The sequence below is a fragment of the Chlorocebus sabaeus genome, chromosome 2 (assembly GCF_047675955.1).
Source record: "Chlorocebus sabaeus isolate Y175 chromosome 2, mChlSab1.0.hap1, whole genome shotgun sequence".
In the NCBI taxonomy this organism is placed as follows: domain Eukaryota; kingdom Metazoa; phylum Chordata; class Mammalia; order Primates; family Cercopithecidae; genus Chlorocebus; species Chlorocebus sabaeus.
This window is the reverse complement of record NC_132905.1, coordinates 87,987,315-88,013,405: the sequence shown is the minus strand read 5'-3', so window position 1 is coordinate 88,013,405 and position 26,091 is coordinate 87,987,315. Positions and strand designations below refer to the sequence as shown.

At 36.4% G+C, this 26,091-nt stretch overlaps 1 protein-coding gene across 2 annotated transcripts in view; it reads right to left on the bottom strand.

Moving 5' to 3' along the window:
* SAMSN1 (SAM domain, SH3 domain and nuclear localization signals 1) overlaps window positions 1–26,091 on the bottom strand; it is a 175,306-nt gene that overhangs the window by 104,149 nt on the left and 45,066 nt on the right. For both annotated transcript variants that reach the window (XM_007967038.3, XM_073010349.1), the window contains 3 exons: window positions 18,788–18,864; window positions 10,729–10,794; window positions 976–1,102 (listed from right to left, as the gene is read on the bottom strand). In XM_007967038.3, coding sequence (XP_007965229.1) covers window positions 976–1,102; window positions 10,729–10,794; window positions 18,788–18,864 — 270 coding nt within the window. The remainder of the gene's footprint in view (window positions 1–975; window positions 1,103–10,728; window positions 10,795–18,787; window positions 18,865–26,091) is intronic.

Genomic DNA, 26,091 nt, shown 5'->3' with positions numbered 1-26,091 from the left:
TGTTTTATAAAAGTCTCATTTTTCTGACATGTTTGAAACCATAACTATTGATTAAAGTCTATCTCACTGGAATGAATGGAGGCCACATACAAATAATATGCTGAAAGATATTTGAGAAAAAAATATAATTTTTTTAAAATGCACCTTTACGTTTCTATTATTAAATATGTTTAATTTTAAGGTCATGTGTATAATAAAGAATTATAAGGAAACAAATAAAATTATATGCCTTACATAAAAGAATGAAATCTCAGTGGATATGGACTGAAATCCTACTGGCATTCTGAAATTGTCTATTTTAATACCAATCTGCCAAGAGATTTATGCACGCAGTGTGTCTCATAGTGAAATAGTTCTTAAAAAGCAGGAACGACAAAACCAAAAAAGAGGCATATCTGTAATACTATAAAGTTCATTTGTGAGATCTATATTTACACAATGTGGCAAAGACTCTGATGAAATTTCTAGTAATATAGAAAACAGTTACAGAAAATAGAAATACATATCACCCAGAGTCAATTGCTCTATGTCATGGAATCCCTTTAAATCCAAATGTTTAATGAGTATTTTAAAAAGAGTTTGATTAATTAAGACATGCTATTAAAAATAAATAAATGAAAATCAAAGTTGCATGCCATGGACACACCAATTTGCTATGCTTACATCGAAATTCAAATATATGGTTTTCTATGGCCAAAGAATGGGAACAGTGGACACTGCTGAGCCTCCTCCATTGCTCTCTCTCACTCTGTCTCAGAGCCTGGTCTTGAAGGGAAGGAGAAATGGGGTGAGGCATAAATACGGGGTAAAATTCAGGAATAGATGGGGATGTCTGTTTCAAAATAACTTGGCAATAACAACAATCCTCAATGTTTAATGATTATCTTAAGATCTTATCAAAATGGGCTTCATTAATATATGCTTCCTTAGTTCTCCCTCAAAGGAATTGTAACAGCTTATTGAATTCTTACTTACGGAGGTTTATTAATGTAGGTTTCACCTCATCCAGACTCTGCACTCTGGCTTTCTTAGTCCAAACCAGTTTCTGTAGTCGCTTTAATGTCCCCATTGATTCCACAGGGTCACCGCCCGATTTTATGGCCTAGTACAAACACAGCTCAAGGTAAAGACAAATTATTTTCACAAAAGATTAAATATAAAATATGTTGAGATCATAAATGTGAAAAAATTAATGATGTGACCTTAAAACCTGAAGCCTGAGTCAATTTAAGCAATAACTTGAAAGCACACCACATTTTTTGGGTTCAAAATTGTGAAATACGTTACAACTGTCCAGTCATACTAAAGCAGAGTGGTTTTACCAATTTTTTTTTTACTTCAAAATACAGCAAAATGGATTGAATTCAGAAATATCTATAAATGACTCACTCCTGCCCACTGTGAAACAGTGGAAAAAAACAAGATCTTTGCAGTGTAATATAGATGGAACAAGAGGTTCAAAGTTGCTATTTGCTAGTGTTGGAATAGACCGATAGTATGCGAGGTCTACCCGCTAATATTAGATAAAAAAGAATGTAAATTATCTTCATTTTCTTTTTGGAAATTTGTGGGCAAACAGCATTTGTTTCAAGTATGAAGATTTTTCAAATAACATACTTTAAAAAAAAATAGCCTCTTGCTTTCTAGAAGATACGCACTAAGTGAAACAAAAGATAGCCACAGCATACCACATTATGTTTTAGTATACGTGTCACTTGTTTATTGTGACAAAATACGGATAAAATATAATTAACATTGCATTAATGACTCTTGTTTTCTTTAAAAAGATTCAGGAATGTTTCCCACCAGTTTACGGTTGAATTTGTACTTATACAGCTTTTACTTATTATCTTAAGGATAGTTCCTCATAAGGATTTCAAAATACTTTGGAAATTAACTCTTTGTGTGCTAAGTTTTACATGAGTTGATAAAATCATTGTGCTCTGTTGAATTCACTAGATGTGATGTAATACATACAGGAATACTTTTTCATCCAGAAAGTTCTACTCAGAAATATTTCTCCACCTGCTTTTGTCTCATTCTTTCCATTGAACAGCTGATAAATAACATCTACAAAGACACTGCAATTTTCAAAAGGTGAATATTGCCTCCTCATTAGTGTTTGAATGAGACATTTATAATAATGCTTTCCAAGCCTTTGAAAGAGACTATAAGCCCAAATAAATGTTTGGAAGTAAAGAATATCTGGCATGCAACATTTCAAATCCTTATACTCAACTATTATCTTTGGTCTTTATGATAGACTTTGAACAACCAGCATAAACTTGTTGTTCTGTCTCTGCAAAATAGCACTTACGTAGGAAATGTGACATTTTTGTCAGAGGAAGCCATACCATTTTGCATTAAATAAATGGGAAAATATTGAAATCATTTTAATCTTTTAGAAAGGACTGTGATGAGATATGCTTAGAAACGCAAAATCTTCCCTCTCTTTCCAAAGGCCATGCTCTGTTCAACACAATTTCTATTGCTTACATTTGTATTATTTCTCAGTGTTTCTTTTAGTGCTTTCTGAGTTACTTGGTTTTATAGACGTTTTACAACTTAGGAAAGGCTATTTTCTACTCTTTAGACCCTTTCAGAAATAATAAGATGACATTGCGCAACCATTTTTTCTTTGCTGTGCTTCTACTCTTATGTCAACTTCTTGTTACGGCCAAAGCTTAATTGTTCCACTGAAACACTGGCAACAAAAATCACCTTCTTTTCCCTTAGTGAAAAAGACTTTAATGTGGAGAAAGGTATTGTACACCAGGGAAACGGAACTTTGTATAAATGATTTTCCCCCAAGAGAAACTAAAGCATTTGGAAGGTATCTGAATTCAGATAAGTAAGATCTCATGGCCTAGAGGTTTTAAAACAAACTGACCTTTCATTATTTTGTTCACACTCTATTATAGCCTTTTTAAAGCATGATATTGTTATTTTTGTATCTTTATTCACTTTGAGTTACTAGACATCAGTCTACTGCATTTTATTTATTTTTTAAAATCCTATGAGTCTAGATTGTACATGGCTTAATAAATATGTACTGAATGTAAATACAAGCCTAATTTTATACATATTTTATGTACACAATGGAGTATCCATAGTACATTTTTGATACTAGACCCATTACTTTCTAATAGCAAAGTATTTCTGGACAACCTCCTCTTGTTAATAGGTACTATATATCCAAGGGATGAAATTTAGAGTTAATATTATTATAAAAGATATAGAATCATTAAAACTATGTATTAAAAAGAAAATGTATTCAGATTAAAAATACAGCCAGGTGCGGTGGCTCATGCCTGTAATCCCAGTACTTTGGGAGGCCGAGGCGGGTGGATCATGGGGTCAGGAGATCAAGACCTTCCTGGCCAACATGGTGAAACCCTGTCTCTACTAAAAACACAAAAATTAGCTGGGTGTGGTGGCATGCACCTGTAATCCCAGCTACTTGGGAGTCTGAGGCAGGAGAATCGCATGAACCCAGGAAACAGAGATTGCAGTGAGCCAACATTGCACCACTGAACTCCAGTCTGGGCAGCAGAGTGAGACTCCATTTCAAAAAAAGAAAGAAAGAAAGAAAAGGAAATCCTCTAAAATACTTTTCAAATGATAACACTATTTATCTCATTTCTCTTATCTATTACCTACATATTTGTACTGAATGTGATTATGTTTTATAGTAACATGACTTTTAAATTCTAAATGTGTTCTAAGAAGATTGACCCGTAAATTAAACCTAGCATTCAACAAATCAATAAACTTTTATCGAGCACCTACTATATGCCAAGCACTCTCTCACATTCTGGGGATATGGCATAGAGGAAGTAATATGAGATCACTGTTTTTATCAAGTCTAATTCTAGAGGGAGGTGATGGGTGATAAACATATAAACAAGTATATAAACATAAGAATGTGACATAAGAAATGCTGTATTAATAATTAACAGGGTGATTGAGCGAGGATGCAAAAGGAGGGTTTATTAATTTACTGATCAGGAGGAACTTCACTGAAGATACTAAAGCTGAGGCCTGAATGATGAGAAGGAACCAGATATGTGAAGATTTAGATAGGGTTTAGAATTCGGCAGTTGGTCAGAAAGAATATTTCCCCAAGACTTAAATAAGAGAAAAAGTCAGCCAGGCAAATAGCAGAGGGAAGAGAAGTCTTGGTACACAATACAGTTTGCAAAGGTTCTAAAGCTGGAAGCCCTGGAATAATGCTTAGTACGTGCCCATGAAGGGAAAGAAAGGAAGAGTACCAAGAGATGAGCCCAGAGAATAACAGAGATCCTTCCAGGAGGCTTCCGTAGAGCAGGTTGAAGAATATGGAATATCTAATCAGAGGATGACACAACTTGGTTTACAGTTTTGTTCTTCTCTCTCTACTGAATTTTGATTTTCCATTTCAGTGAACTCTTCCCAATAGCATTCAAATGTGCCTTCTGTCATTCATCTTTACTTCACCATCTTTTTCTTTACCATTTTTTCTATCCTAGGCATTTGTCTCAAAAATGTTAACTATGTATGCTTTCTGTAATTCTATTAACTTCTCATCCTTTTAATCTATCTCATTTATCAGCTTTCATCTTACCATTCCCTTTAAATTGTCCTTTTGATCTAATGAGCTTTACTACATCTAAACTCCTTTACTACATGACATTCAGCAATGTCGACTACAGTGACCTTCTGGAAACACTCTCTTTTCTTGGCTTCTGTGACACTGTGTTCCTCTGATTTTCCTTTTACTTTTTTTGGCCCTACCCTCTATAACTCCTATATGCTGACACCTTCCTTTTCTTGAAATTAAATTTTGAAATTACTTAAGGATTAACCCTGGCCTTTTATCTGATATCACCATCTTTCTCTTCTCATGTACATGCAGGCATACACACCACTTTTAATACCACTTATGTGCTAATGACTCCCAATTTCTTTCTTTCCCCAGGCCTCTCTGCAGAGCTTCAGACTCACATATCCAGCTATGTATTTAAAACAATTCTTAAGCACAATCAGAACTGACCTCTAGACCTATGCTCCGAATATGATGCTCATCCCATCTTCTTCAACTCAGTGAAGGCCGTCTTCATCCACCAAGTGCACATTCCATAACTAAGAGTTTGGCCTAATGTATCTTGTATGTTTCTTTTTCTCCATCTCTGTTGTTACCAATCTAGTTGAATTTTCTTTCATTGATACTACTGTCAAGTCTCTAATTGATTTTCTTTTCACTTTTGTCTTTCTAATTTAGAGTCGTCTTTGAAAGATGTAAATTTCCATCAAACTGGTAATTATATGTGAATGTAAATGTAATTTTTCATATGTATATATTTAACATGCATATACTATATATTTCATATATTTATGTCAAAAATAGAAATATCTTTTAGTTCATTTTGCTCACGCTTCCTTAAATAATATAAAAATTTTGTTAGAAGTAGTTGGTTAAATATATCTCATTTTCTGACACTTTGTTGAATATTAATATTAAAGAATAATTTTTAGAAGATAGCATCACTGAATTATTGAACTGGATTAGTCCTACAATCATATTTTATGAGTTGGGATGGAAATTATTAGACATCTAGTCTACCAGAGTATATAAAAAATGAGAAAACTCAGAGAAGTTAAATGGCTTACTCAAGGAAAGATAATTTATTAATAATAGAGTTGGGATGGAAATCAAGTATTCTGACTTTTAATCCAATGTTCTTTCTTACAAGATCTTTAAATGCCAGCATAATTACTAGTTATCTAGTATTGACAGCGAAATTAAGACCAACCAATTTCAGGGAATTTATTTGGAGGTTAAATATGACTTTCCAAAACAGAGGATAAGTATCAGGTAGACACTTTCAGATTTATAGGCCTATCCTCTTAAATATACATAATTAAGAAGAAAATATATAAATATACATTGTGTATGTATGTATATACCTACATATATTTGCTGGAAAGGCGTTTAAAGCTTTTAAATCTCTCCTGATTTTATCACTTCCTTTTACAGAAGGAAAATTTAGACTTATGGCGACTAACCAAACCCAGATTGCATATCTGTCTGAATTATGTCCTCTTCACTCCTCTAATGAAAAGGTAGCTGAATAACATGTCAGACTTGAATGAAGCAAAAAACAAAACAAAACAAAACAGAAAACCCTTTGTTCTTACTTTTCTTCTTAATTTCTGATTTAGAAAAATTTTCCTCTCTAGTGTCATATTTAACAAGTATTCAAATAACAAATCCTAATAACTTGATGTCTATTTCACATAATTTCTTCAACAGGAGAAATGGAGATTTTTAAAAATTGATATTTTGGTTTAACTTTAAAGAAAGCTATAATGGAAACTAAAACTTCAAGTAGTTTTATATGTATTATATTGACAGTTTTCTCTAAGTTTCCTGGTCTTATGACTCGTCGTTTCATTATTAAAACTGTGCCAGTGTATGCACAGGGCTTAGAAATTTTTGAATGCTCACATGTATTAAGTGAAAAACCAGAATGTAAATTTGTATAAAAAGTATAAATACCACTATATGTGGCCTTTTTCTTTCTTTATATACTCTACTCTTCTTAGTTTTCTACAATGAAGATGTGTTAGTTCTGTAATTAGCATAATTGGGAGAAATTTTTTTTTTTTTTTTTAAGACACGGGTGTTGGTCTTGCTCTGTCCACCAGGCTGGAGGCTGGTGTGCATTTGCACGATAAGAGTTCACTGTAGCCTTGAACTCCTGAGCTCTAGTGATCCTCCTATCTCAGCCTCCCAAAGTACTGAGACTACAGGCATGCACCATCATGCCCGGTAATTTATTTTATTTTATTTTTTTGTAGAAATGAGGCCTCACTATGTTGCCCAGGCTTATCTTGGACTCCTGGCCTTAACCAATCCTCCTGCTTCAGCCTCCCAAAGTGCTGGGATTACAGGTGTGAGCCATCACATGTGGGAAGAAATTCTCTAAACTACAAAATGTATTTAGAAGGCAGATTTCAATAATCCAATCTATCCTTGCTAAGAAGGACAGAAGTACTCAGTTTTTCTACGGAGAATTTGTTCTTAGCCACTTGAAAGGGAAGGTACCTAGAGACAGGAAGAAGAGAGCTACTTTCATGTTAAAAACAAAATAAAGAAGAGGTTTTAAATGTTGAATTATTAAACTCCTAAATCTATATCTTCATTTTCTTCTATATAAAAGTGACTAGTCTCTATTCATGACCTAAAAAATATTCTAAAAAGATAATTTTTAAGGTCACAATGATCAATAAATATTTAGAAACTCAATGGACAATAACAAAACCAATGGGATTATGAACTAGAATTGATCAATGCAAACACATGAAAACAAATACATTTCACTTCAGAGGTTTATTTTATTGCTTTCTTGGAACTACAATTAATTAAAAAGATGATTTAAGATAATTTACTTATGCAAATGAAATATTGATTGAAGAAATAATTACAGTTGGTGGGAAAATTGCCATGTTGACATTGGATATTCATATATCATTATAATTTTAAAAATTATTATTTTTCAGTGATAGAAATTGAACTTAAACTAAGATTGGATAAGCACTTACAATAAAGCTAGGCAAAATTCTAAGTCATCGAATAGATAAGTAACTGAATGAATTAGTTAACAAAATCAAATATATTCTCCTAGAAGGCTTATAAGACATTTATTTATTCATTTATCACATGAGGACCTAATTTATTACTGAGGACCTAATCTACAGGAGGTGCAAAGAAGAATGAAACGTTGTGTCTGCCTGTGATGCACATTGCTTAACATGAATACTAAGAAAAATAGTCATCTGTTTCTGTTCCTGTCCCCCTCACTGCAAGGTGATCTCTTTGGGGTTCTAGTACTGTTTCGCACATATCACTTCTTAGAGTCAGTATCATCAATGAATATATTCAATCTGAACAGCTGGCCAAAAATACGTCTGGAGGAAAAAGTTGATTGTGTCATATGAGAACTACAAATAAAATTCAATGATTATTCACAGGAAAGATTGCATAAGGTGGGAGTAGGGAGGAGAAATGTGCTTGACTAGAGGATTAGCAGGTATTTAAGAAGCTAAGCAGTATAATTTAGGATGTCTAACACAGCCATTTATGTAATAGTCTAATTCTACTATATAAACACTAAAACCCTTTCAAGTCCTAATATAATATTCTAGCTCCTCCTTCCTCTGAAGCAGATTTTGACATGTGTAATTCTGGTCTTGGAATAATGTGCCCTCTGAGAACACAGTAAAAACAGAAATGAGTCTTTCAGAAGCCACACAGGCCCAATTTTCCATAGTGTAATGAAGTCGCAACGTCACGGCCATTTCTCCACTTCGGCAGGGGAAGCCAAGACTGCTTTTTGCTCACTGACCTATAGCTGAGGGTCAGTCTTTGAATGTGGACACACTGCCAAGCTAGCTGGGAGTTGCCAGGATTACACAAACCAGAGTTGCAAATGGGGGTTGTGTTGATTTAAGAGAAAAGGCCACAGAAGCCACATCTTTCTTACTTCCTGTGTAATATCCTCTGCTCTGAAATTTTGAAGAAGTTTCTAGAACTACTCATAAGAACATTTCTCTTTTTGGGTACACCTCCTAGCTGACCGAAATTTATGAACAATAGGAAATTTAAGAGCCAGTATGCAAATTAATTTTTATTAAGTATCTATTGGATTCTTAGCAAGAAGAAGAGCTATGGATGGAAAATTACACAGTAAAAAAAAAAAAGTTTTTTTCTAGTATTTATAATTTCAAATCCACAAGAAATGTTAAGAAAACCTAGAGTAAGAACCTGCCCTTCTGTGCGGACGAATGATTGTTCTGCTTTGAAAATCTGCTCTGTGACTAGCCATGTGAACTTGAGTGAGCCACTGCACCTCTCTGCACTTCAGCCCTTCATCTTTAAATTGAAGGACTGGGTCATAGGAATTCATTGTTCCTCACATGTCCTTGGGGACATTTGACTAGATAAGTGTCTTCTTTTGTTACTTTACATAAATTCTTGTGCCTTAGAAAAAATATCAAGGAAAAAGTGGGAATGACCTACTGTTAATCACAGATGATCAGAGTCTGAAGAAATATTCTCTAGTCCAACATTTTACTTTAAAAATGTGGAAACGGAAATGCAGAAATATGAGTTTAGAGGCCTAAGGGCACAGTCGGTGGTAGATCCAATTCCTGCCATCCAGTTCTCTTGCTTCTGTTTCTATTTAAGGCATTTCATAATCCTCCCAAATGTATAGCTTTATTTTCATCTGAAAGTCCTTTTTGTATTGACTGAGGTTCATTTGTTTGTTTCCCACAGCTCTTCGACATTTAACTAGTCATTAAGAACTTAGATAGCATGCGAAATAGCAAGGGCAGAGCTCAATAAATCTTTTTTGGGGAACAGAAGAAATACTTAAATCACAACTTTCCGTCACCTCTTCCGCCTACCTGGCACAATTTAGACATCTCTTAGACAAAAAGAAAAAAAAAATAGTTGAAAAGAAAACTATTATAAAAACTTAGGTGTTAATAACATGTTAATAATATTGGGGGAGAGAGAGAGCTATAAATAAAGATATCAAAACTTTCGGATTCGGCCGGGCGCAGTGGCTCACGTCTGTAATCCCAGCACTTTGGGAGGCCGAGGCGGGTGGATCACCTGAGGTCGGGAGTTCGAGACCAGCCTGACCAACATGGGAAACCCCGTCTCTACTAAAAATACAAAATTAGCTGGGCCTGGTGGCACATGCCTATAATCCCAGCTACTAGGGAGGCTGAGGCAGGAGAATTGCTTGAACCTGGGAGGCGGAGGTTGCAGTGAGCCGAGATCGTGCCATTGCACTCCAGCCTGGGCAACGAGAGTGAAACTCCGCCTAAAACAAAACAAAACAAAACAAAACAAAACAACAACTTTCGTATTCATACCTACATAAAGAAAGATGATTTACCAAGAGTAGTTATTTGTCACAAAATTACGATTACATTTTGGGAAACAATAGTCAAATAAGTTGCAAACATTAGCTTGTCGTGTTCCGAAACCATCTAGAACAAGAACTACAAATAGGACTTATAGTTGTTTCATATCAATAATGCTATAATACTTGGCGATGTACGTGAATATCCTGGAAATTTGCCAGACCTTCTAAACCATGTCCTTTCCATGAACCTCTGTTTAGCAATATCTGAACAAGGAAAAGAAGGCAGTTGATGTGATTTTAATATCATAAGGGACTGCTGGCACACAGAGAGACTTTTTAAAAAACGGTTTTATTATATTTCATTCTATGGACTCTAATCCAATTAATTAATTGATTTCCTGTTATCACACACTCATACTGTTTCCAAGTTCTCTTTGTTTAGCAATGCTACAATGATGTACACTTCTCTCAGAAACATGAGATAGCATCTATTTCCCCCAAATCAGAAGATAATGCTTTTTAACATTATAAATTTTTTCCTATCTCTGGAAAAGTTGCTAAATTTTACGGAAAATTTTTTATATAACAACCTATCCTTCTTTAAAGGAAATGCCTTATGGTCCTTTCAGTTCAGAAAACTACTCAATAAGGACAAGTCTCTTTTTATATTCTTTAAAAAGTCTTCCATGTGGCAGCTGAAAACAAATGTAATAAAGAACCATAGAAAACAGTGCTTGTGGCATTAACATGATTGGAAAAGAGATGGGAAATCCACTTCAATAGTTATATCAGGGAAGAAATGTCTCACCATTTCATCAACAGTAGGTTCAGCTTGTCTTTGATAATGAAATGGACTCCAGCATTCAGTGGTCACCTTCGAAATTAGAAAAGGAAAAAGAGACAACTAATGTCAACATTCTTTAAAAAACAAAACAAAACAAAAAACTCCACAAAGCTGCCAAACTAATTGGGAAAGGATTCATTGTCTTAATTAGAAATAATTATCTTGTTATCAAAGTACACTGATTAATGTTTCATCAGTGACTTCATCTGCATATAGACACATATATAGACAAATGTGGAATATATGTAGGTATATACAGTATACACACATTATATATCCATATATGTGTGTGATATGTGTATGTGTCTATGTGTATTAGATTCACTCCTCAGCCCTCACACAGGGCAATCCCAATCCATGATCTCACATTTAGAAGGGCTGGTGGAAAGAGCGGATCAGAAAAGTTTTATGAAACAGCCCACTGTAATTTCTTAGTGCTCTACATTAAATACATAATGGGCATCCATTTTAGAAACACTGATTGAGTTTAAACTCAAACCAAATATACATTTGGAGTAATATCTCAAGTTATAGTGTGGGATATCTTTTATTACGTTTGGCGCCTGTCAGTGTAACCTTCTTACTCTCAGCTTCTACTCCTTTTGAAAACTTTATGTACCTGATATCAAACAATTTCTACCTAGGGCACTTCAGGACTGCAGCAAAGGGCTATAAAAGGTAAAAAAAGGGTGCTGTGGTCTGAATATTTGTGTTGCTCCCAAATTCGTATATTGGAATGTAATACACAATGTGATAGTGTATTTGTCCATTTTCACATTGCTGTAAAGAAATACGTAAGACTGGGTAATTTATAAAGAAAAGAAGTTGAATTTGCACACAGTTCTGCAGGCTATACAAGAAACATAGTGGCTTCTGCCTTGGGGGAGGCCTCAGGAAGCCTCCAGTCACCGTGGAAGGCAAAGGGGGAGCAGACATTCTTACGTGTCAGGAGCAAGAGCAAAAGAATGAAGGGGGAGGTGCTACACACTTTTAAACAACAGCTCTCATGAGAACTCACTTATTATCATGAGAACAGCACCAATAGGGTAATGCTAAACCATTCATGAGAAATCCAATCCCATGATCTAATCACCTCCTACCAGGCCCCACCTCCAACACTGGGAATCACAATTCAATAGGAATTTGGGCAGGAACACTTATCCAAATTATATCAGATAGTATTAAGGGTGGGACTTTTGGGGAAGTAACTAAGCCATAAGGTCTTTGCCCTCATGAATGGAATTAGAGCCCTTATAAAAGAGGTTCAGGGGAGTTGCCTTGCTCCCTTTTTGAAGCAGACACTGAATTGGCTGGTGCCTTGTCTTGGACTTTTCAGCCTCTAGAGCTGTGAGAAATACATTTCTGTTGTTTACAAATTATCCAGCCTAAGATACTTTGCTATAGCTGCCTGAAAGAAGAAAAAGTGATTTCAGATTTTATTCTGAGGGGAGTCTGCAATGAGATTAAGAAGAATGTAGAGACAGGGCAAATGAATATTCATTAAACATCTTGAGGGAGTATGCTCCTTTATGTAAATATTTACGACAATCACAAGAAGTTTTATTATCACTATTTTACACATCAGGAAATTGAAGCACAGAGAGTTTAAGCAACAAGTTTAAAGTGCAGTGTTTTTACTCACATAAAGGTAAGGCAAGTTTGGTTTCCATAAAGTCTAAACCCCAGCAGAATTCTTGAGTTCTAGCTCATAAAATATAGCCAAAGAACAAGAGTTTTGAAGCAGAAAACTGATAAAGTAGGTGAAGTGACTGAAACAAGTGCCAAGTGGTTGGATTTTATTTTTGCCACAGTGTGTAGCCTGCGGGTTCTTAAAGGACTGGACCCATATGTTCAGGTTTGTTACATTTTAAGGATGCTACCTAGTACCCAGGGCTTGACACAGTATATAAGAGTGCATTTACTAGCCATTTTCTGGGTTGCAAAATTCCTTTTTAAAAATGAGTGAGAATGATGCTAAGAAATACCAAATAAGTCCTCTCAACCTTTTAGGGCAATCCAAAAGGAAAACACCCATACATATGTGGAGTTCATTCATAAAAATCATTTGTTAGAATCAAGTATTTCCTCTTTTTTAAATAAAAGTTAAATGTAGAGTTGCTTAAACTCTTTTCTTTAAAAGTGAAAGTATACTTATCATAAATGCAGTATAACTTTGGATAAGGAAATGAGAAAATCCAATATGATCTTAATTTTATTTCACCAGAAACAAGAGATTTGGATTCCATGTTAACATCCTATATTTCTTTAATACCAACAGAAGCCACTCTTGAAAGTTGTTTACTGTTAAAGAGAGGAGATTAGATTTTTTTTTCAAGATAACAAAATACAGCACTATATTCTTTCTACCTGCAAAATAAGTTATAATCTTGCTCTTTGGAAGTGGGAAACTTCTCCATCTATAACCTCAAACTAGTATAGTTCTAATGGTTTTAAAATATGCTCATAAATTCTTTTACAGAAGAGGTCTTCAGAAGGTGGATCATAATACTGCCCCCCCACCCTTAGTGTGAGCTGGATTTAGTGAGTTGCTTCTAACACATAGAATAAAATGGAAGTAATGATGTTTAACTTCTGAAATTAGGTCCTAAAAGGAATTGTGGCCTCTTCTTGTTCTGTGTCTCAGATGCTCACTCTGGGGAAACCAAATGACATTCTATGAAGACACTCAGCCTCATGGATAGACCAAAGTGGCAAGGGACCTAACCCTGCAGTCAACTCCCATCAAAAAACTGAGGTCACCTGCCTACAGCCATGAGAGGGAGTTAGCAACAAACCTTTCAGCCCCAGTCAAGCCTTCAGATAACACCTTGAGAGACACTAACCACCTGAGATTATAACCACATGAGAGATTCTAAGCTAGAAATGCCCAGCTATACCACTCCCCAACTCCTGACCCACAGGGACTGTGAAAAAATTTTTTGTTTGTTTTAAGCCCCTAAATTTTAAAGTAATTTGTTATGCATCAATAGATATGTAATACGATAGTTAAAAGTCATACAATGGATAAGAAAGTACTCGAAATAAGAAACATTGATCAATACACAATATCATTATTTCATCATAATATAATCATTTCATACATAAAGACTATCATTTGGTTGACACTGTCATTTTGAACTCTTTTTGTTTGTTTGTTTTCTACCTTTTAGATTGTTCACATTTTTGTTTAGAACTGCCTCAAATCTGTCTGATAAAACCTAGTGGAAGACCTGTCTCTCCTGCTTGTTAATATATCATAGCATAACCTTAAATTATTTATCCAGTGACCCAGTATTGTGACCTTGGTTAAGCTGATGAAAAATTGGTGCCGTTTTGTCCATTCTACATGCATTTCCCAAAAATTGTGTGCTATGTTGGATATAGTTTTAATTCTGTATATAGCCAATGGGATGTGTATAGCTAATATTTTATTTGTTAGTAATCCAATTTTCATCTTAAGGATTAAATGACTAACTCTAAATGCTGTTTACACTACATGAGAGCTGAAGGAGACTAGTCTAGTTTGTGCAATAAGAGGTGAGTGTAGACACTGTTTAACTGTGGACACAGTTTTGTCTGATTGCTTACATAGAGCAGAGTTCAGCATTAGCAAAAGTGACTGTTTTAAAAATAAGGTATCAGGAATGTATTCAGCTTTGAGGAAGAGAATAACCAACAGTGGTTGCTTAAACAAGTATGGGGCTTATGTTTCTGTAAAATAGAAGTGCAGACATAGAGTTTCCAACCTGGGTGCAGCTTCTCAAGGATGTCCTCAGTGAATCAGGCTCTTTGCATGTGCCTGCTCCACCGTCTTTCATGTCTGCCTTTGCCTCACGGCTGGAAGACAGCTGCTGATTTACCAGGTATTACATCCAGCTCCAGGCAGGAAAGAGAGCAAAAAATAAAGCTTTGTCCTTATAAGACTCTGTCTTATTTTTTATTTTCCAGAAAAAGAAAGTCCTCCTCAGGAATTTCGGACTGTATTTCATTGGCCAGAACTGGATTCCATGACCACCCCTAACTACCGGGTAGGCTGAGAATTCAAATGCTGAAAATTGCAGTCTCCATAGTGAAAGACATGAAGAAAGAAATTGATTGAAATGAGTTAATTAATTCAATTAGCAACACTTTTTCTCAGTGAAGGAGCTCAGAAAGAAAATGTTTTGGTTCAGTCCTGGGTACGGATGCTGGACAGCGCTTAATATCACCAGCACTGAAGGTAATAAATATTATCTCTCTTTTCTATCATGAATATGAATGATACTCGGAAGGCTGAATGCAACCTAGGAATTTACGTGAGAAATGAGGCATGCAACACTTTTGAAAATATATTAGCCCAAAGTCTGTATTACTGCATATTTTATTCCCCTTTTAATATGCTACAAAACGTTTGAGCCATCAACTGAATGCTGCCAGAGAAGAACAAACAGGAACAAGAATGCAAAAATAAATGCTGGGAGTCAAGTTTTCACAAGATGTTCTTTATGGTTGGTATGATCACAGTGCTAAGCAGACTGATTTGCTTCTAGCTCTATCCATCAGCACTTCTTCCATAAGCCTGGTTCTCCAGGAAGTTTATCCCAGGCTATCTATGCAGAAATGTATATGGGGCAAAGTGGGTACTGGAGAAAGCATTCCCTGAACTCCTTCTCTTGCCCCTGCTACCTGATTCTTTGTAACTTCTTCCATGCCTGAGATCTTCTCTTCTATTTTGAGAACATGAAGGAAACATGTTTGCTTAAGTATGTTCTGATTAGGATTTAAATATTTAATTCTGATCATTTTTAGTGTCTGAAATATATTTTGTAGGCATGGTCAAATGATAATTATAACTATAAAATGTTTTACATTCTACAAACTTTATCCCATGTTACTAATATTCAGGAAATGATCATAGGAAAATATTTACACTAGGATACTGTTCAATATTTTAACGGTTTCTATTTATACATAGTTTTAAGAAATTCTACAATGAATTTATATCATCTCCATAATAGGGAACAAAAATCGACTTCGCTTTTTCCAGGAGGCTGTTGTCTTCCAAGATCATAATTAAACCAAGTTTGGGTTTATAGAGTTAAAATCATGAGATATCCCATCTGTGAACACATATTCATGGCTATAATTTGGACGTTTGTTGTCTCCAAACTTCATGTTGAAATTTGACCCTCAATATTGGATGTGGGGTGATATGGTTTCATTGTGTCCTCACAAAAACTTTCATCTTGAATTATAATCCCTATAATTCCCACATGCAAGGGCGGGATCAGGTGGAAGTAACTGGATCATGGAGGCAGTTTCCCCCATGCTCCTCTTGTAATAATGAGTGACTCTCACAGGATCTGATGGTTTTATAAGCATCTGGCATTGCCCCTGCTCGCACTCACTTTGTCCTGCCACCCTGCGAAGAAGGTACCTTCTTCTCCTTTGCCTTCCACCATGGTTGTAAGTTTCCTGAGGCCTCCCCAGCAATGGGGAACTGTGTCAATTAAACCTCTTTCCTTTATAAATTACCCGGCCTTGGGTATTTCTTCATAGCATTGTGAGAGTGGACTAATACATGGGGCCTGATGGCAGGTGTTTGGGTTATGGGGCTGGATCCCTCTACAATAGATTAATGTTCTCCCTCAATGGTGAGTTCTCACTCTATTAGTTCTTGCAAGAGCCGGTTGTTTCAAAGAGCTTGGCACGTACCTCCCCCTGCCTTGCTTCCTCCTTTGCCATGGAATCTCTGGGTCCCCTTCACCTTCAGCCATGAGTGGAAGCAGCCTGAGACCTTCACCAAATGCAGATGCCCAATCTTCAACTTTTCAGCCATCATAATTGTGGCCCAAATAAACCTTTTTCTTTATAAACTACCCGGTCTTAGGTATTTCTTTATTTTGTGTTTATTATTGTTTCTTTATTTTGTGTTGTATTATTGCAACACAAAATGGACTAAGAGACTCACCAACTCTCTTGAATTCAAGAGTTTCACGGTTTATGTCCTGAACATTGTCACATAAAAATACCACTTCCTAGGCTCCAGTCATGACGATCCAGGTGAACAGGAATATGGCACCAAAAGTCTGCCTTTTTAAGTAATACTCCCGTTGAGTCTGATACAGACAGTTCCCAGGTAGGCTTGGAAAAACACTTATCTGAGAGTCATTTGTTCACTGATGGAAGGCCAAATTTCATGCCATAGTCCACTCTTATGCCCACTGACAAGCCACTTTGCTACTCACACCAGCTTCTCCATTTGACAGTGGCTCCCTATCTTCCCCATCTTTCAACAGATAAATTGCATCTCCTTCTCCTCAGTCACAAGGAGTTAATACATTAATATTTTGCATAATACTCCTTGTTAAACTATTCTGTCATATAGATAAGTGTTTCTTAGTTAAATTCAATTGAATGTCTACTGTGAATAAAATTTAGTTAAGACCAGTGCCTCCTCCCAAATGAGGATTTTTAGATTAGATGGCTCCTGTTTGTCTGCCACTAGGTACGAATTCCTTCGGTTTTTACACTACATGGCACAATTGAATGGTTACCATTTGGAAGCACCATTTCTTGGCCAATTTTAACCTTCAGAAGAATTGTTCTTAGGGTAAAGATTTATCTTCAACCATTTTCTTCAAAGAACTTTCTATGTTACTTTCTTCTTTCCAAGAAACGGGTCTATTTTTCTACTAAAAACCTACAGAAGGATTTCTCTTGGCACAAGGCAGCCTAGGAAGCTATTCCAGTAAACCAGCTGTTATTTTTCTCCTGGCTATCAGACAATGCTTCACTTAGATATTACATCTGAGGTCTCATCTGAATTTAGGAAAATGAGACTGCTTGTTTCAGAGATAATCTTCCAGCTGTGCTTGCGCAAGTCTCATTAAGTCCTTGAAAGAGTAAGAGGAGAAGGAGGGTGAGGGAGAAGGGGAGAAAAGAGGAGGAGCAATGACAACAAATGAATTTTTAAAAGTATGTCTTAACTACCAGACATAGAACTACAGTGTTTTAATGACATGTCTCACTGAATCCCATGAAAGTTCTGAGATATTTTTTATAGATGTATTTTACAGATGATAAAAACCAAGGCAGAGAGAGTCTAAGTAAATTGCACAATGCCATATAGCTACTAACAGTCAAAGCAAGATTCAAAGTGAGCTCTGTCTGATATCAGAGCTCTCATCCATGCACTGTGGGAGAACCCACTGGGAGACAGTACTCGGGCAATGTGTTACCACGTCTTGTAGCATAGGCCTATCACTCTGGTAGCATCAGAGCAGCCAGCAGAAACTGTAGTGGATCAAAATCACAACCTACCATCCAATTTATTGGAGGGTCTCCAATAGCCTCAGGAATCAGGCTGGATTTAGGAATGTGAGCCCCCCTTACTCACCAAATCAGCACTTTACAATTTATATGCTATGTACCTTCTATCTACTGCACCAAAGAAGTTCAGTTCCAAATTTCTAATGAAACTATCAGAATGATTAAAGAGAACCTCATGGCTGTCAGAAAAAATATCAAAAGTCAGTCTGATGCCTGAATTGGCCTTGTTGACTCATATATCCTCTCTTTTTACAGGGTGAAGAGCAAGTATTTGGCTATTGATTAATGTTACGTTACGATTGTTAGTGAGGCCAAACATTGAGACAGTTTTAATTGTCCAAACTCCTGGGCTAATTAATGCAATTTGGAAAGGGATTGGTCAGGACTCACAGTTTATGTTTTTATCTAAGGTCTTGACAGAGAACATCCCAGTATATTAATTTAATATTCCCAGAGTTACTTATCAAAAGGCTGTACAATATGATGTTTTGCAAAATCAAAGTAGTTTATTATCTTGTCATCATCGAATTTTTTTCATTTATATTTCAGTTCACAGGGACATAAGCATATCAGTTACGAAACAACCCTATAATAACTAAATACAAAATAGCTACAAGGCTGTGTATATATTGTCCACTGTGTCTAATATATTACAGAGCTGAGTAACAAGATGATTTTCACAAAACACGTAAATGCCGATTATTCACATTACCTGATAGGAAGTTCCTTGTAGAGTTTTTCCTTGATGAGTATGTATGTTGTTACTTAGAAAATCATCTTCATTTAGATCTAAGAAAAGAACTAACTGTTACATACAGAATATCAGAAATTACATGATTTAGGAAGTTTAGGTGCAATGTAACACTCATGTTTTTATTTAGTCTGTAAGACATTACATTGGATAGGTCAAAAATATTTTTTTCTTAAATACATGCTTTTTTTTTTCTACAAGAAAAAGATCAAAATAAAATAGAAATTTAACAAAATAGGTATGCTGCTGACCATCTGTGTCCCTGAGGAAGTGATGGAAATTCACTGTGATTTCCTTTCTTGGTAATAATAGGATTGTGGACTAGCTACAAAAGCCACTTCTAACTTCAAAATGCTATGACTCCATGCAGTTATCACCTCACCTGTTTCTATTAAACTAAGCCTTCCACCCCTGGCATTTTGAGCTTCATTAGCTTAGGTCTTCTCAACATGAATTATTTATGCTGAAATTGTTCTATGCATGCTTTAGTAAAAGCTTTGCAATGTAGCATCCATTTGCTTGCAGCTAAATGAAACCTTTTCAAATGTAGCAGCACTACCCTTTTAGCTCCTGTAAATGGGAGCTTCATTTACTTAAGTCTGAAATACATGGTATGTTAAAAGAGGACAAGACTTTATGCGTCACTTAATCCAAGCCTCTTATTTTACAGATGAGGAAAGTGCGACCCAACATCACCTCCAGGCCAATGACGTTTCCTTTCACTTTCACCCCTCTTTACTTGCAACCATTGCTTCAGTTTTCTACTATTCCTCATTCTCATATTCTGCAGTGAAAGCGAGGACAGGCAAGTCCTATCTTCCATGCACAGTGAAAAACAGGTACAGATTTTTCTCCAGATCTCCATCATAGCTATAGTTAAAAGATAGGTTAAATTCACAGCTCAGTCTCAAAGTTACTTGCACCAATAACTTAGTATTTAAAACGAGACTAACCATACAACAGGATTCCAGAAAGCACCTAAATTTTAAAATGAGCTGATTTTGTGATCTGGTTCTTTGAATCAAGAATTTATGTCACAGGGTCAGGCTGCTAGAAGCTGAGTTTTTGCAGCTTGGTTTTTAGTTTCTGTATTGAGAAAAAGAAATATTGCCTCCCTTCTTTTATTCCTTTCTGTGTTGTCTCTTTTAGTCACCTTTTTACAGGAATTTTGAATTACTCTTTCTATAGCCATTCTTCTGGGTATAGAAAAAGAACAGTAAAGTGGCCTCCTGTGTTCTAGAGTCTGGAATCAAGCTTAGAAAATAAGATACGAATATGTGCAATGCACTTACATAACAACACAAGGCAGAAAAATGAGTGATTCATACACAATACGATGGAGAGAGATCACTACGACTCCGAGAACTTGTGGAAGAGACAGGGCCAGAATGGAAGCTTGAAGAATGGATACAGTTTGAAAAAGTGGAAGGAAAGGAAAAGGTGTAAATTTAGCAGTGATGCCATGAACTCTGGCCTATTATGCAGCATAAATGGAACATGTTTAATTAAGTGTAGAGATTGAGGCTGGTTAGGCCAGAGGGCGATTCTGGATACAGAGTAAGAGGAGGTAGGGCTGGATAGGTGACTGAGGCCCAATTGTAATGGGCCCTGAATACCAGGCGGAAGAATTTGAGCATAAACCATTAGACCAATGTTGTAAGTATAAATATCTACAGGAATCAAATATATAACTAAATGAAGTTAATTCGATCAAGAAGGCAATGGGGATCCTACAGTGAGCTTAAGATCCAGCTCCCCAGCTACAGGGTAGCCATGGCTCCGAGCTCTCTCAGTTGAAGTCACCCAAGACTTTGGGTCCTGGACTGGCACTTTCCCTCGTGTTTTTCAAGGGTATACAAACGTATGGATTTTCATGTAAAATGTCCTGATTTTTAAAACATCATATGGCCCCACCAAGCTTTTCTTCTGAATAAATTCAGCTATAGAGGTACCATTTCACAGCCCCGCTGTAGAAAATGGGGGACCTTTAAGGGTTGGGACTAAATTAGGCAAACTTAAACCTTTGGTGTCTGGTCTTATACGTTTTTATTTATTTATGATTCCCAAATATTACCCTCCAAAAAGTGCTTTATAAAGACAAAATCTATTTGGTCCTAAGTAGCAACAAAGGCAGGAGTTGAATTAGACAATATGTGGGCTGTATTTTCCAAAGTTGGCCACAACCATGCCTTCCCATTCCATCAAGAAATTGAGTCTAATTCTTCTCCTGTTGACTCTGGGGTGATCTTAGTGACTCACTTGTCACAGTAGAGTGCAGTGGAAGTAATATTTTGTGATTTCCAAGGTTAGGTTAAAGAAGCCTTGCATAAGCCAGGGGCAGTGGAGCACCTACATCCCAGCTGCTTGGGAGCCTGAGGCAGAGGGTTGCTTGAGGCCAGGAGTTTAAGATCAGCTTGGGCAACAGTCAGGTCTTGTCTCAAAAAGCAAAAAACAAACAAACAAAATTACAAAACAAGAAACCATGCAGCTTCTACCTCGGGCTGTTGGGATCTTCATTCCTAGACACTTCTTCCTGTGATGTGTGAAGCTCCCTTGCATGTTGCACACACTTGAAACCCAACCCTGAGGCTGGGAGAAGCTGGAGCGACATGAAAAGGCCACATATAGGTTCTTTAGTTGGCTGCCCAGCTGAGCCGAGCCTAACCTAGACTAGTTGTCAGACATGTAAGTGAAGGAGCCTCTATAAGACTCCAGCTACCAGATGTTTAAGTCCTCCCCAGTCATTCAAGTCTTCCCAAATGAAGCCTCAGACATCACATTGCGGACCAGTTCCCCAACTGAATTACTGACCTGCAAATGTATGAGCCTAATAAGATGTTCTGTTATACCACTAACTATTGGACATCACATTGCGGACCAGTTCCCCAACTGAATTACTGACTTGCAAATGTATGAGCCTAATAAGATGTTCTGTTATACCACTAACTATTGGACATCACATTGCGGACCAGTTCCCCAACTGAATTACTGACCTGCAAATGTATGAGCCTAATAAGATGTTCTGTTATACCACTAACTATTGGAATGGTTTGTTTGCTGCAATAGATTATCAGAACATTCATGAACTACCTCGTAGATTACCAACATCAATGTGCATAAAAATATGCCATCCAGCATAAAAATTGAGATTACAGTTGCCCTTCAAATACAGAGGCAGTAAAAGGAATAAAAGGGATGTAAAAAAAAGTTTTTGTTTCTAATCAGTTTTCAGGTTTTCTACCATAGATACTTCTGACTATACTACTTTTCAAACAGGCAACTCTAATCTCAGTAAGAACTCCTCTAAAGAATTAAAGGATCCGAAGATTCATTTGAATAAAACACTAGAAGTCTAAGTGGTCTCATCATTGAATTCAGAAAGCCTTCCTTGGATACATGAGGCATCACACCATGCAGTGGGTACCCTTTCCTCAGGGACTTTATTCCCATCTTGTAAGCAAGCATTTAGAGGTGTGAAGTAGGATTTCCCTCTGGTGTTCCTCATGTAGTCCAGTTTGGCCACGGTTAAATTACCTGCCCTTGGGAAACACGTTTTTCTAAAATTAAATGTGTGTTTCCTGAAAATTAACCAGAATGGTGAATATATTTGTGAATTTATACCATCGTTTGCCATCTTAAAATTAAGCTACTTGGCCTCAGGCCAATGAAGAAAAATAATTAATAAGATCTTGAAAAATTAAGCCAAAATATTTATAAGCTTACATTGAAGAGGCTGGACAAATAATGATATTGACCAGAAGTCAGGAGAGAAATTAGGTTTCAAACCAATGGTAATTGAAATGGTGGACTAGAGTAGAAGTCCTTAAGAACACCTCTTCTTTCCTTCTGGGTTCCTCCTTTTATAATTAATCTCATCAAAGCCACATGTAAAGAAGATTTATTTTTAAAGTAAGTTTGCAGTAGTATAGGTGAAGTTAATGTTTCTCTTATTACTAACATTGTTTTCTGACTTTGTCTGGTCCCTCACTTTCCTTAGTAATATATGCCATTTTTCCCCAGCTTTTTCTTGTAGAATAGTCTGTCACAGTTACACTGATTGATTAAAAAATTTCTGAATCTCCAAATAAGTTTTGTTTCCTTTTTATTATTTTTTAAAAGTTGATTTATTTTTATTCTTTGTACTTTCTGGTATAAAATATGAAAATCCTATTCTTGAAATTATCTTTAATTAAATCATAACTGAATCTTAGGTAAACTCCAATTTACAGATTCAAAAGTTTGTTCTTCTCAATACTTTTTAGTAAAGTCGAATAAATTTAAATATTTTTAAACGGACTTTTACTAAAATAAATATTACAAATATTCTTCCTATTTATAATGCCAAAAACTTAACAATTAACCTGAATTATAGATTAATTTCTCCTCACACCTAAGCTATGCCAATTTTTTAGTTGTAAAGCCCTAAGCACTCAATTTATTCTACATTATCTTACAGATGTAGTCTCTTTTAATAGAACAGATGTAGGCTTAGATAAAAATCTCCTTAGAAGAAGGAAATGGACTAGATAAATTAAAAATATTATGCATCTGGAACCCAACTTATTCTGACAAATTTGGCCTTAACCTATATAGTACAATCATGTTGTTGAGCTATGGATTAATATACCAGACACAAATCTTAGCTAAATATAGCCTGTGGAATCTTTTCATCAGGTCCCAATATTCTTTAGGGCTGAAATGCTATTAATATAATGTGTTAATGTCAAAATATCATTTTGAAATTGAAATTGAGGAAAATTGCCTTTTTTTGGCCTTGAATTTTATATGTTTGCTTAGGACTTAATGTCACTCCTACAGTTTATTTCTCTATATATTTTCTTCTAGTTTATTGAAGCTGTCTTTACAATTTCATCATTAGTATCTAGTAAAATCATGTGGGCTGTGGATGACAACAATGATGCACTTTCCCATCTTCATCTCACTGAACTCCGCAGACTGTCTATCCTCAGGCAGAGTAAACTAACCCTAAGTAATTATGCAATTAACAGCTAAAAAGGAGTGTTTAAAATGAGAAAGAAATATTTTAGGTTGATACGTAGGTCACTAATTACTTAGAAATACTCTGAACCCTCCAAATGAAACCACTATACCCATAAAATTAGAGCCTACAACTTGTGGCCTTGAATTTCTCCCTTCAATTTATAATGTTACAGACAGCCTTGGTCTCTGGCCATCAACTCTTCCTAGTATGGCATTAATCTCTAGGAAATGTCCAGTGACTCAACTGCTGCTACTGAAATGTCTGCTGAGGCTCTTGGACACACACACATGCGCACGCACTCGCTGAACACACACGGTCACTCAAGACCCTGAGAAATATCAAAGCTGGGAAAAATTCTGTAAAGGCTTGCTTTCTTCCTTCTCTGACAAAGCAACCAGAAGTAACTCACCTAAGGCCAGGATTCTTTGCTGCTTTTTCAGTGTAGCTATAATAGGATTCCCTGCCTTTTATTCCCAAACTAACAACACAAAACAAAAAGCGTACATAAGAGAAAGGTAGTTTTAGGAAATAGACTACTTGAAGAAATTTATGGAAAAATTTATATCTACAATACTCTTTAACACCGTTATACCTTCTTTATCCATAGATCAATATACAATAATCTAAAATACAACAGGTGCTTATAGAAGGATTAATAGATAAACGGAATGGTGGATGACTAGAGAAACTGATAGACGAGTGTTTGATTAACTGACTGAAGGTGTGGATGCATATAGCTGGCATCCATGTGGTAAAGACAGAGTCCAATCCAAACATGAGAGAGAGGGAGGTGGAGCAAGGTGGCTGAACAGAACCCTCAGTAATCATCCCTCTCACAGGAATAGCAACTTGAATAGCTCTTCACACAAGAGAGCACCTCCATAAGTAAGTAAAAATCGAGTGAGTGATCACAATACCTGGTTCTAACATCATATCCTTGAAAGAGGTACTAAAAAAGTAGGAAAGGCAGTTTGGGATTGCTGACTCCACCGCCCTCCTCTATCCCTGGTGGCATCCTCATGGTGCTGAGAGAGAATCTTTGTGCGTGGGGAAGGGAGAGCCAAGTTATTGTGGGACTTTGCATTGACCTCAGTGCTGTCTCTCACAGTGGAAAGCAACACAGGGCAAAATTCAGTTATCGACTACAGGGGGAGCATATAGACTCGCCCCCAAATTCTGACTAGCCCCTCCAGAGTGGGCTGAAGCACTTTAGGGTCCTAAGTAAACTTGAAAGGCAGTCCAGACCACAGGACCTGAAATTCCTGGGCAAGTCCTGGTGCTGTGCTAGGCTCAAAGCCAGTGGAACTGAGGTGCACATGATCCAGTAAGACATCGGCAGGGATGGCCAAAAGAATGCTTTCATCACCCCTTTCCCAATCCCAGGCAACACAGCTTGCAGCCCCAGGAAAGACTCCTTCCTTCCGCATAAAGAGAGGACACTGGAGAGTAAAAAGGACTTTGTCTTGCAACCATAGAATACAGCACTAGGCAGACTCCTAAGGTTCCCAATCCATTCTTCACTCCCAGGTGAAATTTCTAGATTCTTGAATCATCAACAGCTAATATAATCAATTTTTTTTTCTCATTCCAATAACCCTTGGGGGTGAATACCAAGCAGATCAACTTTTGATACTGTTTTTCATCTTTGTAAACTCTTAAGACTTTCTGTTTTACTTGTCTTCCCAAAGTTAAGTAATTTTAATTATGAAATCACTTACTATTAATATGCTATTCTACACTTGACTGCTAAGTTACTCTCCTGGAAATTTTTAAATTATAAAAAGACCTAATTATACATTCATAATCAAGGTTATTTCTCTTACATTTTTTAAGAAGACCTAAACATAACTATTAACATATCGATGTTATCTTTAGAGTTTTTTTGTGCTCTAATTTTTATTTATTTTTTTTAATTTTTATTTATTTATTTTATTTTATTTTATTTTATTTTATTTTATTTTATTTTATTTTTTTGAGATGGAGTCTCGCTCTGTCGCCCAGGCTGGAGTGCAGTGGCCGGATCTCAGCTCACTGCAAGCTCCGACTCCCGGGTTCACGCCATTCCCCTGCCTCAGCCTCCCCAGTAGCTGGGACTACCCGCGCCCGCCACCTCGCCCGGCTAATTTTTTGTATTTTTTTAGTAGAGACGGAGTTTCATTGTGTTCACCAGGATGGTCTCAATCTCCTGACCTTGTGAACCGCCCGTCTCGACCTCCCAAAGTGCTGGGATTACAGGCTTGAGCCACCGCGCCTGGTCTAATTT